General features: G+C 39.0%; 1 protein-coding gene and 1 pseudogene across 2 annotated transcripts in view; both read left to right on the top strand.

The window, feature by feature from the left end:
• Nucleotides 1–13882, top strand: part of NR6A1 (nuclear receptor subfamily 6 group A member 1) — a 226543-nt gene that overhangs the window by 20045 nt on the left and 192616 nt on the right. For both annotated transcript variants that reach the window (XM_070379006.1, XM_070379007.1), the window contains exon 2: nt 12610–12651. In XM_070379006.1, the coding sequence (XP_070235107.1) occupies nt 12610–12651 (42 nt within the window). The remainder of the gene's footprint in view (nt 1–12609; nt 12652–13882) is intronic.
• On the top strand, nt 1334–2170 carry LOC102286368 (large ribosomal subunit protein eL6 pseudogene; annotated as a pseudogene).

Consider the following 13882-nt stretch of genomic DNA (forward strand, 5'->3'; position numbering starts at 1 on the left):
TACGTCAGTCTCCTACATATGAACCTTCAAGTTGTGAACTTTCAAAGATTGGAACGTGTTTCTACCCAGACATCACTGCATCTTTTCTCAAGAGAGTAGATAGAATTGAATCCAGCAAGGAACCCAAACCTGTGCCATCAGCGTCAGGCGTGGGTGCAATGGCAGCTTGCCCTCCGTCTCCTACTGCTGACGATCCTTCCACTCTACCATCTCCCACCTCCTCTCCCTGCTCCAGTCAGTAGTAACTCTTGCCTGTTCACTTGATGCCAGCCCCTGTATGCCAACTGTTCTACTGTACCCTGTACTTTCCAAGGTACTGTACTGTAAGATTTAAAGTGTTTTTTCAGTTTTTGTGTTTGTTTTTAATGTAGTGTGGGAAAAGTATTACAAACCTATTACAGTACTATACAGATGATGATGCTGTTAGTTGGGTACCTAGGCTAACTTTGTTGGACTTCTGAACAAATTGTACTTATGAATGTGCTCTCAGAATGGAGCTCATTCTGTAGGTGTAGGTGCTTATTGTATACCAAGTAATGGTTTCCCACTCTGGAAGCCTGACATTTTTTGTATTTCACTGAGTTTTGGGATACGTATTGGGAAGTAAGAATGCTGCATTGTGTTTCTGCTAGTGCTAATGCCTACTAATGCTGGAAGGGGAACTTTAAGCTGACAGACCTTAAAACAGGTATCAAAAATTAAAAGGAAGCATGTCTTATACAAGTAGAGTATGATTTTAGTGGGGCAGGGTAGACTAGTATCTGTGACTCTTAAACATGCCTCAATCATTTATTTCATTGGTCTGTTGATTCGAGATCTCAAGATTTGAATGGTTGACCCAGAGGTCAATGCTGTAGCTTCATCAAGAAGCCAACATCTTAATAATAGCACTGAGTGATGACTTAATAAAAGATCCTATTCTCTGTGTGTGCACAGAGTGCAGCAACAAACCTAGAGTTTCTGAAAAGTGGTTTTTATTTTTTAAATAAGTCTGTTTCACACGTATACTTAAACTCGTGGCTTGGAGGATGAAAATAAGAATAACTTTACTACCTATGATGAAAGTGAAAGTGTTAGTTGCTCACTCATGTCTGACTCTTTGCAACCACATGGTCTGTAGCCTACCAGGCATCTCTGTCCATGGAATTCTCCAGGCAAAAATACTGGAGTGGGTAGCCATTCCCTTCCCAGGGGATCTTCCTGACCCAGGGATCGAACAATGCAATCTGCATTGCAGGCAGATTCTTTATTATCTGAACTGCTAGGGGAGCCTCAAATGATATGATTATTAATGATGTTAATAATGGCTAAACCTGTTTTCTCATCTTAGAAGATGGCAGGTGAAAAAGCCCAGAAGCCAGATACTAAGGAGAAAAAGCCCAGAAGCCAAGCAGTTTGATGCTGGTGGCAGAGTTAAAAAGGTTAAAAAGGTGAACCCCACTGCAGCTGAAATACTATCGTGGTCAGAGGAATTGGCAGATATTCCTAATCAGCTATGTAGTCCAGAAAGGCCTTTCATAAGATGAAGTATTCAACAGCTAAATGCAAGGTTGAAAAGGAAAAGAAGGTGATGGTTCTTGCTACTGTCACAAAATCAGGTGGTGGTGACAAGAATGGTGGGTGGTACTTGAGTGGTTAAATTTCCCAAAATGCCTAGGTATTATCCTACTGAAGGTGTGCCTGGAAAGCTGTTATGTCATGGCAAAAAAAAAAAAAAAAAAACCCTTCTAAGTTTTTTCTCACATGTGAGAAAACCGCATGTGCACTAACATTGCTTCTGGGATGATTCTGATCTTCCTCACTGGGCACCACAGAGGCAGGAGGGTCATTTTCCTGAAGCTTGCTACTTGTGGCTGAGCTCTGTCCCTCACACCAGAAATTTGTCATTGTCATCTCCACCGAAATTGAATGGTGTGAAAAATCCCAGAACATCTCACTGATGTTTACTTCAAGAAGACGAAGCTATGTAAGCTCAGGTATCAGGAAGGCAAGCCCTTCAAAGGGACACAGAGAAATATGAAATTACAGAGCAGCAGCAGTGCAAGGTTGATCAGAAAGCTGTGGACTCATAAATTCTGGAAGAATCATAGCTTTTCCTCAGTTCCAGGGCTGTCTGCACTCTGTGTATGCTGTTACAGTTGAAATTTATCCTCACAGAATATTGTTCTAAACTTTTTAAGAAGAACCTAATTAAAATAATCCATTAAAAAAATTGGAATTTTTCACCCTTAATCCTGTTTATGGAGTGTCTTTTACATTTATGTGGTGAAATAAACATATGTTGTTTGTTGTTCTTGTATCTTGACTCCAGTTTGAATAATTAAAAAAATTTCTTTTGGGGTTATTTTGTAGATATGACTAACCAGCTACTAGCTTTGCTTCGGATTTGAAAGATTCTGGGGTGAAAGGTTAAAGATGTTGTATCTCTTTGTTGCCACACAATGGATTTCTGAAACAGACATAAGAGATGGTACTGAGCTTTAGCATTAATGATTAACTAGTATGACAGAAAGATTTGTGCCCAGAATTATGTTTCTAATAAGAAGTAATTTAAAAGTCATTTAGAGAATGTCTGGGAGATTTTTTTCCCTTCAGTTGAACTGGTCAATTTTAGAGAGCTAATAACACAAATCGTTTTGTTCTTAGGATTTTTTTTTTTTTTGAAGTATAGTTATAAAGTTGTGTTAATTACTGTTGTACAGCAGAGTTATTCAGTTATATGTATATATACATTCTTCTTCTAAAAAATATTTTCCATTGTTCTTAGGATTTTTTAAATGTGCAAGTTTCCATTTGTAAAAGCAATATATTTTCAATCAAAAAAGTAGAAGGAGGAAAAAAAAATATCACCCTCAGCAGATGGTTCTGAAATGACCTTGGAAACTCTGTGTCTGTGGTCAAACAAACTCTTTGGTGTGTGAGACTCTTCTTCAGTTAGTCTTTGAAATGACAATGAACAAAAAAAAATCTTCAGTCTCCCTACTCCTGCTGGCAATAACATATATTTTTTTCAAAAGATGCTAGTTCTTGTCTAATTATTTAATTCATTCATTCATGTAAGGTTTTATACTTTGCTTTGTTGATCTGGTTAGTGAAGTTACTGTAGCTGCTTCTGACGTGGACATCTTGGATTATTCAAGGAGGTTTATAAATGGACTCATCTACTTTTTTCTTGGACTCTGAGGCCCCGCTTTTGTGGGAATGTCAGGGTTTGTTTTTTGAAATAACGTCAAGTTTCCATCTGGCTGTTGCAGAGCATATATACCTTGCAAAGGTGGTGTTTTATTAGCCAAATTGCTCTGAATAGAAGTTCTCTTGTTTTGACTTTTGTGGCTCTTTCCATGTAACAAATTACAGTTATTTCTTTAAACTTACAAGATGGAGGTAATAGGAACTCCTTTCAGGTAGAATTCATGTGAAGAATCAAGCCAGTACCAGGCATATAGTAAAGATTCAATAAAATGACAGCTGACAGATTATTTTCTACATTTCATGGCATGTGTGCCTTTTGAAATTTATTTAACCTCCGAGCTGAATGAAGAATTATCAACAGTCTCTTTTGCTACTCCAGACATCCAGAAATTGTAAATGAAGAATGTTAGAGGCTCACAGTACATGCAGTTTTCTGAGAAATGCCTGTACTATATTTCCATAGAAACACTAATGACCTCTGACTCATCAAACCGAATTGCCTTCCTAAACTGTTTTCACCTTCTGATTCTCTCTTACCGCAGCCTTGAAGCTCTGTACTGCTTTTAAAAAAAAATGTTAAAATTGAAATGTCATAATCTTAGGCTGGCTTTTCTGCCTTCAGTTTGGTTTCAAGGCTGCAGTTACAAAGCTAGAAGCCTGAAAAACTGTATAAAAGGTGATGTAGGTTGATCAGATGGAATTTATTGTTTCCATAGAAATGTAGACACTTCTTGTAAGCAGCATTTAAGCTGAGCAAATACATGGGCACAATAGATTATATAACTGAGAATCCTTGGCTTCTCCCCCTACTCTTTTTTCTCTATCCCTAAGATTTCATGTTAAGAAAATGACATTAGGGAGAAGGCTTTGTTTTTTGTTGCAGTTTTTAAAATGTGACCTTGACATTTGTAGGTGGAAAAGGGAAGTACAGCTTGAAGCTCTGCCAGCCGGATTTTGCTGTGCAGACTTGTGGTGTTATGTCTTTGTATTCAAAAGCATTTTCTTTTATTCCTGAAGTATAGTTTATCAGGTTGCCTGTGAGAAACAAAAGCTAATGGTCCAAGTGGCATCCCACTCACTGGATAGAAAGGAAAGAGGCAGATGTGAATTTAATGCTCAACCAATCCAAAGAAAAGTGTTTCTGTATTTGCTTGGGTTTGGTGCTGAATTGCAGGCTGCAAGGCTGTAAGGTGGGCCATGGTCTGGCTAGCTAATGTTTGTTACCAAAAAAACAGCTACATTTATTCCTTTTCAGCCTCTATCCAAGCCACCTTTTGTACCAAAAGGAGCTGAGGAGATGGAGTTGGGAGGGGCTCTGAAAAATGGGAAGAGTTGCTAGAATTTCAGGAGCTGTGGATGGTTTGCCATGTGTATCTTGACTACCCCCTCAGAGTGCTTCCCTCTCCTCCTTTTAAGCCTTAACACTTTTTAATTACTTGGTTAAAATATTAGAACCACTATATTGAAGTTAGTGAGAGTTCTGCTGGTATTGGGGCTTCCCTTGTGGCTCAGCTGGTAAAGAATCCGCCTGCAGTGCGAGAGACCTGGGATTGATCCTCGGGATGGGAAGATCCCCTAGAGAAGGGAAAGGCTATTCTGGCCTGGAGAATTCCATGGACTGTATAGTCCATGGGGTCACAAAGAGCTGGACATGATTGAGAGACTTTAACTTTTACTTTCTGCTGGTGTTGACAAACTTCATAGGTATATCCATGTATTTCCTTTCCTTAGTGACTTTATTCGGAGAAGGCAATGGCACCCCACTCCAGTACTCTTGCCTGGAAAATCCCATGGATGGAGGAGCCTGGTAGGCTGCAGTCCATGGGGTCTCTAAGAGTGAGAAATGACTGAGTGACTTCACTTTCACTCTTCACTTTGATGCATTGGAGAAGGAAATGGCAGCCCACTCCAGTGTTCTTGCCTGGAGAATCCCAGGGACAGGGGAGCCTGGTGGGCTGCCGTCTGTGGGGTCACACAGAGTCGGACATGACTGAAGTGACTTAGGAGTAGCAGCAGTGACTCTACTACCTATAGAATAAAAGCCTAAAACTCCCCATGTGTGGCAGTAAAGTTCTTTATGATATGGCCCTGGCTGGGGCTCCAGTAAAATCACATTATCAGGTAACATTATTCCCTTTCTGTTCATGCCTCGTACATGTGGCTTCCTCTGCATACGTTTCTCAAATAGCCCTGTTTATCTGGTGAATGCTTATCTCTTCCACATGCCCCTGGCCCCATGGTTGCTGCTCTGTTCTCACTAATATTGATTACAACTACTAAGCACTTTCCACTGACCTAAGTGTATCATTTCATTGAACCTCACAATAGCCTACAGATGAGGAAATTGGTTTAGAGAGGTGAAGTCACTTCCTCAGTTAACAGTAGTAAGTGATGGTGCCAGGACTCATACCTATTCTTATGTCAAAATATATGCTCTTACCACTGCTTCTGTTTCATCAGGTCCATCTGTCCCAATCTGTCTGTCCATTGTTCTCTCCTACCATCAATTTTTTAAAATATTATTTACTTCACTATCTTTTATTTTTGGCTGCACCACACAGCATGTGAGATCTTAGTTCCCCAATGAAGGATCGAATGCATATCCCCTGCAGTGGAAGCACAGAGTCTTAACCACTGGACCACCAGATAGGGAAGTTCCTGTCTTTCATTTGGCTTTAATTTTTTCTTGTTGTAGTTAAATATATAGAACAGAATTTACCATTTAAATCATTTTAAGTATACACTTCAGTGGCACTGAGTATATTCACATTGTTGTGCTCTATAATTTTTACTCTGTACCCCTTTAGACTGTTCTCTGACCGTAGGCTCAGTCTTGGGCTTCCCTGGTGGCTCAGACAGTAAAGAATCCTGCAGTGTGGGAGACCTGGGTTTGATCCTTGGGAAGATTCCTTGGAGAAGGGAATGACTGCCCACTCCAGTATTCTTGCCTGGAGAATTCCATGGACAGAGGAGCCTGGTGGACTGTAGTCCATGGGCTCACAGAGTCAGACACAACTGAGCGACTTTCACTCACTCACTCAGGCTCAGTTGTACTGATACCTGTATCTTCCAGGCCTAGGACCTGCTACAGTGTGGGCAGGTACTTAATAACATTTGAAGGAATAAGTGACTATATTTGCTAGGCTAATGGAATTACTTTCTGATAACAATGGATGAACTTATGAATTGGTTAGTAAATAACACTTGTGTAAGTGTTTCCTTATTTCATTTAATTTAAAGCTGCTACAGAATCCAAAAGGTGTCATGATAAATTTAGAAGAAGGAAGGACTTCTCTGGTGGTGCAGTGAATAAAAATCCACTTGCCAAGACAGGGGACATAGGTTTGCTCCCTGGTCCAGAGAGATTCCGCATGCCTAGGAGCAACTAAGCCCCGTGCAGACAACTACTGAGCCCACATACCTAGAGCTGGCGCTCTGTAACAAGCGCCAGCTTGTTTGAAGACACTGCAGTGAGAAGCCCCTGCACCACAACAAAGAGTAGCTCCCGCTTGCATCTGAAAAGCAACTAAATGAAGACCCAGCACAACCAAAAAAAAAAAATTTAGAAGAGGGGAGATTTTTTTTAATCTTATGTTTTTCCATTATAATAGCCATTGACCTTATGTGACTAATTAAAATTAAGTTGAAATTCAGTTGCTCAGTCACACTAGTCACATTCCAGGTGCTTAATAGCCACACATGGCTAGTGGCTATCATTTTGTGCAATGAAGATAGACAACATTTTTCATCACTGTAGCTATTTGAATTCAACACTGTTGCTTTAGACTTTAAAGGCAGAGAATAGTAAAACTTATTTTCTCTTAGAACTTGATATTTTGGCAAGAACTGCATTGTAGTGGCATGTGATTTAATACCATTGCTTTCTGGAGAAAGAAGTAGTTACTCAGCATTTACTAAGCTACCTTTCCTGGGATCCTGGGATATACCTTAGCCTTTGGCTTGGGATATTTAGGGTGAGACCAGATTTGACTGAGAGAAGGACACAGTTTCATTGGGAACCTAATCATGATGGGGGGTGGGGTGGGTGGGGCACAAAACAGATGGGAAATTGATATAAATGACTAAATGTTGGTCCGGAAAGGAGCAAAATGGCTCTTGTGTATCAGTACAAATCCAGGGTAGAGATTTTTAGCTTTTTTCACGGGGAGAATGGAAAACAAAATTTTCTAAAACCTGAATTCGTGGTCAGTAGCCATGACCATAATTTGGTGTGAAAATCAGAGAACTGAGATCATAGGGTAGGGAACCTAATTAAGCAGAGGAGTTTAAAAATCCTTTTAGATCCTTTATTTCTGGAAGCTCTGCTTCACTTCATATCTCACATTTTAAGGTATATGAAACTTGGAATTGCAGTTGACTAGGAGAAATAATGTTATATCTCATATTTAATTAAAACATTTAATCTGATATTAGTATGTGGTTTCTGTTCTGGGGAAAGGTGAGATGTTGGATTAGAATTACAGAATTTTGCATTTTTAAGGGCCTTACCTTAATTTTTGCCTGTGGACTTCAAAATAGACTGGCAGAATCCTCACCAACATTCAAGTCTCTGTTGCACCATGCTGCTTTCCTCTAGTCAAATTGAAACATTCCTAGAGTAATATTTAACTTGCTTTTGTAAAAGACACAGTAGATTATAGTTAGCTGATGTTTGGGCTTGAATTTATTAACTGGCATTACCCACAAGCTTTTGTTTGTTCACATTTGGAAAAAAAAAGAATACTCAGAGTTTATTTAAGATCCTTTTGTGGTAAATGTGTAACTTTATAGCCAAAAATATAAATTAAAAAAATCAATATTTAAAAAATTTGTTAACGGTAGCCAATCATAGATTGAGGAGTCACTTCTTTTTGCCAAATTCTCTCCTATTGGAGAAAAGCTTGTGAACTGGATCTTCCTTTGTTTCAAAGAAAATTCCTAGACTTGGAGCTAGAGATTGTATTAAAGAATTGTATTCTTCCTTTGTATTAAAGAAAATTCCTAAACTTGGAGCTCTTGCCATAAAGTAGTTTATTTATTTATATATACTTACCAAATTTTGTTGACTGGCAGGATCCTGACCAAGATCCAAGCCTCTGTTGCACCATGAGACTCACAACAATTGAACAATATGGTTATTTTTATCCTCATTTCAGGAATTAGCTCTTGGGTAGTTAATTAAACAAAAACAGTGGCAAATCTGGGATTTGACTCCAACTCAGACCCATGCCCTTTTTCTCTATGCTTCTAAGCTGAACTGCGGTAGCTGAATATATGGGCTTCACTGGTGGCTCAGAGGTAAAGCATCTGCCTGCCAGTGCGAGAGACACAGGTTCGTTCGATCCCTGGGTCAGGAAGATCCCCTGCAGAAGGAAATGGCAATCCACTCCAGTATTCTTGCCTGGAAAATCTTACAGACAGAAGAGTCTGGTGGGCTACAGTCCATGGGGTCACAAAGAGTCGAGCGTGACATCAACTAAACAACAAAAACAACAACTGAAAACATACAAACCTTGCTCTAAATTTCAGATTGCTTATGAACATGCTGACTGAGTGGTATATCTGTCATTTTAGGAGCCAGTCTGTTTCTTTTTTATTTTTGGCTGGGTCTTTGTTGCTGTATGCACGCATGCTTTCTCTTTGCAGCAGGTGGGGGCTTCTCTTTGTTGCAGTGCGCAGGCTTCTTACCGTGGTGGCTTCTCTTGTTGCAGAGCACAAGGCTCTAGGCATGAAGGCTTTAGTAGTTGCAGCATGCAGACCCGGTTGTTTCTGCTTTCTGGCTCTAGAATGCCAACTCAGTAATTGGGGTGCATGGGCTTAGTTGCCTCTCAGCATGTGGGATTGTCCAAGACCGGGGATCGAACTGGTGTCTCTTGTGTTGCAAGGCAGATTCTTAACCACTGGACTACCAGGGAAGCCCCCAATCTGTGTTTCTTGACTCTCCCTTTTTAAAGCAATTTAAGCCACCAGCCAAAGGCTCTAGATTTCTCAGAATATTTCCCTAATCTGTTTAATGTGTTATATTCTGTGAGGCAGGAGGTTTGGGGGTTATTTTTGTGTTTTTAGGTGGCTTAGGAGTCTGCTTTTTACTGAACAATTCTGATATCCTTTCTTTGCCTTTGTGTTGAATTGAATTCAACACATAGAGGGGTTACTTCTAGCAGTGGTTTGGGTTCTTGTAGCTAGAAACTCTTTTGCTAGCCAGATCTGGTTTCTGAGAATCTGGGTAAGACTGTTTGAGAATGGTAGCCAGATATAGCCATTCCATTGACTTGTTGTCAGGAGGTAGGATTAACATTGTTCTCTGTATCTCCTCAGACCTCCTCTGTTAGTAATGATCTGTAAAGCCAGAGACAACATTATTAGCCAGTGGTCTCTGGGCTGGATAGAGGGAATATATAGACATGGTTACTGAATTTCATAATCAGGGATCTTTTGTGACCACTGGAGGAATTTGTTTCAAGGCAAATATAAAGAGTTCTTCTTTTCCTCAGGAGTAACATACTACCTCTGGAATTATTGTATCAAGCAGTTTATAGGCACAAAATATAAAAAAAGGTTCAAGAATCACAGCAAGTAACTAAACTATGTTAGTAACGTTAGGGGATTCCATTCCAGGTCTTTGAGGATGATGTCATGAGTGAATTAATAGTTAACTCTCCTATAATCTGCTCTTTGGTGTCATAGATACAGCCTTGTCTTGGACCCTTGGGGTTAGTTAGTAGCAACTCACATATATTGAGCTTTGACTTTGTCAAGTACTGTGTAAAGTCTTTACATGCACTGTCTCATTTAATCCTTTTAACAGACCTATCAGGTAAATGCTGTTAATTTCAGTTTATAGCAGGGCTAGGGTCCATCCTACTTGGGTCGTATCAGCTGAAAGTGTAAAAGGGCTAAGTCTCTAAAGGAAAATCAGAATGCCATTAACAGAAGGGGGAGTGATTGCTAGGCAGGTAAAAGCAATAGATGCCCACTTTAACTGTTTTTCTTAGTACTGCCTTTGTTTTTTTAGTCACTCCCTCTTTATTTGTGTTTGATCTAGTTATTTTGAGTTCCAAATGTTGTTTTCAGAAAATGTTGTTAGACTTTGTCTTTCTTGAAACCCAGTATAGTTCTTTCACTTAATGTCCAGAATCTGAGGTCCAGAATATAAGCAGTTACTTGCCTACATCATATGACTAAACCAAAAGTGGCTTTTGAACTATAACTTTCCCATTATACTATTCTACCTTCCCATGTTTTTGTCCTATTTTTGAGTCAGTTTATGTTAAGTGTATGCTTATTCTCAGTTTCATTTCTGGCAGAATGTTCAATATTGGACCCATGTGTAATGATGAGTGATTTCCTTATTGCCTGGCATCTCTCTACAGCTTTTCTGATCCCCAGGCGTTTATATAGAGAAGATTTAAAGTCGCTCTAAGGTGATCCTTTTTAGGCATATCAGTCACTTTAGCACCTTCCAAACTCTGGTTTTCCAGATCAGATTTCCTCACTTAGACATTCCACACACTTTTCAGGCCAGACTTAGATTTTCTGATCCTGTGACTTTCTTCCCTTGATCTAGAGACAGGGTAGTGTTTTCTGTTTTGTTCATCCTACATTTGAACACCTTACATTTTGTATCAGTGGCAACTGTTGTGGGCATAGAAACAGTTCTGTGGATGGATGAGGCACTGTCACTACGCTTGAAGAATTCACTATCTTGTGAAGGAGGCAGTTATTTAAGTTGTGAGCACGGGAGAAGCATCTCCTGTTTTCCACGTTTCATTGAAGGATGATGAGTAGTTCTTTACCAAGTGAAGGAGGAGGAAGCGCAGAAAGACAAGGAATGTGGTTTGTTTGGTGAGTGTTTAGGATTGCAAGGACTTTGAAAGTGGTGTTTAAACAGTCTGCTATTTGAATCCTTCTCCACATGACTCCCAGTTGCTCTTTTGGCTTCTGGTTGCCTGACTCTGATGACACAAAATACTCTTGTAACCATCTAGTCCTAGTTTTGCACCATTATTTTTGAGTTTACCATTGAGATACTACAGTTGATATTTATTGAACAGCTGCTTTGTACTAGGCTTGTGAGAGATAATGGGGATACAGCTGTGAACGAGACAGGCCAGGTTCCTTCCCCTAGGATGGTGGAACATTATTAGTGGAACAGCCTCATAGTGGCATCAGACATTGAACAAGTAATTCTTTGTTGATGAGTGTACAAAGCATTGTAGATAGTTATTATAGGGAGCTTTGACCTTTTGTATGAGGTGAGGGTAAAGGAGGCAAGAAAAAGCTTTTCTGAGGAAATATTTAAACTGAGGATGGGTCAAAAACAAACTGGAGAGAGTAAGCAGTCATTCCAGGAAAACAGAACTTTGGTCAACTGTGTATTGAACCCCTATTGTCTATTTGGCACTCACTGTGCTTGATTTTTCTCTTCAGTGTGATAGTTGTACACCAATCGGAAAGATGTAGCTTAGAGTTTTGGGGCCTGAAATGTGCTTTGAGGGCTGTTTATTCCAACCTGAATAGCATACATTAATGGAAGAATTGCTTCTATTTGTGTGTATAGGTAAAATTCTTTGGCAGTTATGAAAATTTTAAGTAAAATTACCCTGTTTGATGTTTTATAAGTTCATTTTTTTTGTTTTTATAAGTTCATATATTTTGCTTTCTTTTGGAAAATAATTGATAGTATAAGTAGAACATGACAAATATTAAATGCATTGTAAATTTACTACGAAATATGATAGCTGGTAAAGAATCCACCTGCAATGCAGGAGACCCCAGTTCAATTCCTGGGTCAGGAAGTTCTCCTGGAGAAGCAATAGACTACCTACTCCAGTATTCTTGGGCTTCCCTGGTGGCTCAGTTGGTAAAGAATCTGTCTGTAGTGCGGGAGACCTGGGTTCGATCCCTGGGTTGGGAAGATCCCCTGGAGAAGAGAGAGGCTACCCACAGTATTCTGGCTTGGAGAATTCCATGGACTGTGTAGTCCATGGGATTGCAAAGAGTTGGACATGACAGAGCAACTTTCAACATGTGTATTACATATGTATGCATATTGCACATGTTTTATTGTAACTAACTTTGGCATGCTTATTCATAGTTACTTATACTGTTGTTTATTGAGCTCCTCTGTGCCAGAGACTGTGCTAACTAATAAGCATTTTATGTCATTATCTCACTTAATCCTCATTACTGCTCCATGAGAAGTGCTGTACCATCTCCATTTTTAATATAAAAATGATGAAATGGAGGCTCAAAGAAGGATCTACAGTAGCTAAATGTTATAGAGCCAGGATTCAAATCCAAATTTGACTTATGAGTCTGGATGTTTTTTTTCACTGTATGATACTTTTCATATTTGGAGGCACCTTGGAGTAATTCATGAATTATAATCTTTTTTTCCTGTTTTTTTCTCTTCAGGCTTTTGTCAGGATGAATTGGCAGAGCTCGACTCAAGCACTAGTAAGTTCTAAATGTTCCCCAGTGTTAATGGATAAGAAAAGTATGTGTGTGTGTACTTTTAAATGTATAACTTAAGGTGTCATTTATACGCCTATTCACAGATTTTATTTCACTTTATGATTATGGGGAAGACATTCTCTTTTCTACTTATATTTTATTTTTCTTCTCCTAATACTTTTTGGTGGTCGGACTCTAGCCATTTAATAGAAAATTTTTTGCTGAAAATTTCTGTTTAATGCTAGTCTTGTTTTTCATCATCCCATGAAGGTACCACTGACAAAAATTGTGCTTTCGTTTGTGTACACATACAAGCATGTGTATGTACCACAGCCACGTTTTAAAAGTGTTGACTAATTTTGACATTTCTTTCAAAGAAGGATTAGGTACAGGTTTAGATATTTATAGATGATAACCTTCATACCACAGTTTAATTTCTAAGCATCTTCATCTGCATTCTTAAGTTTAAGGTACGAGAATGACCATTTCAAAGTCTTAATTAAATGATGCTTTTCATCTGTGTTTATAGTGCTCTCATAATGTCACAGACACCATTCTGGGTTATGGACATGGGAATATTCAGTGTATACACATATTATTTTGCCATAATACTAAAAGGTCAAATGGTACTTTAGATTGAGACTCTAGGAAATGATCTAGAGTTATTTTTTCTAGTTCTTGTATTTTTTAGGGTTATGGGGCTGGTTATTTGTTACCATTCTTTTGCTGAGTTAAGCGATAAAGTTCACCTTCTCACCATCCTGACTAACATCTGTGGACCTTCTCATATTTTCCTCACACACCTTAATAGTATAAAATTCATGTTTGTTCAACTAATAGTTACTAATTGCAAAACAAAAGTAAGTCTCATAATGATTATCAAACATTAAGGAAATAGGTTTTTCTTTCTAGAAGTTATAAAGTTCTGAATCAGCTTTGTAGGTAATACCAGATATTACCTACAAAGTTGGATATCCAACTTTGGATTATAGGTTTGGTTTACCCCACCTTCCTACCTCACATCCCAGTACCTATGAGGGAACACACTATTTTCACTTTGTCTTTCTTTTATGAATAGCTGTCATTTAGGAGGAGGAAAAGGTAAATTCTTGAGTCATGGGCCTTTCTTAGAAGCACTTCTTAGAATTTGTCGTTTTTGGCTGCTCTGGGTCTTCCTCGGGGCGCATGGGCTTTCTCTAGTTGTGGCAAACGGGCTACTCTCTAGTTGGAATAA

The sequence above is a fragment of the Bos mutus genome, chromosome 11 (genome assembly GCF_027580195.1).
Source record: "Bos mutus isolate GX-2022 chromosome 11, NWIPB_WYAK_1.1, whole genome shotgun sequence".
NCBI classification, from domain to species: Eukaryota; Metazoa; Chordata; class Mammalia; order Artiodactyla; family Bovidae; genus Bos; species Bos mutus.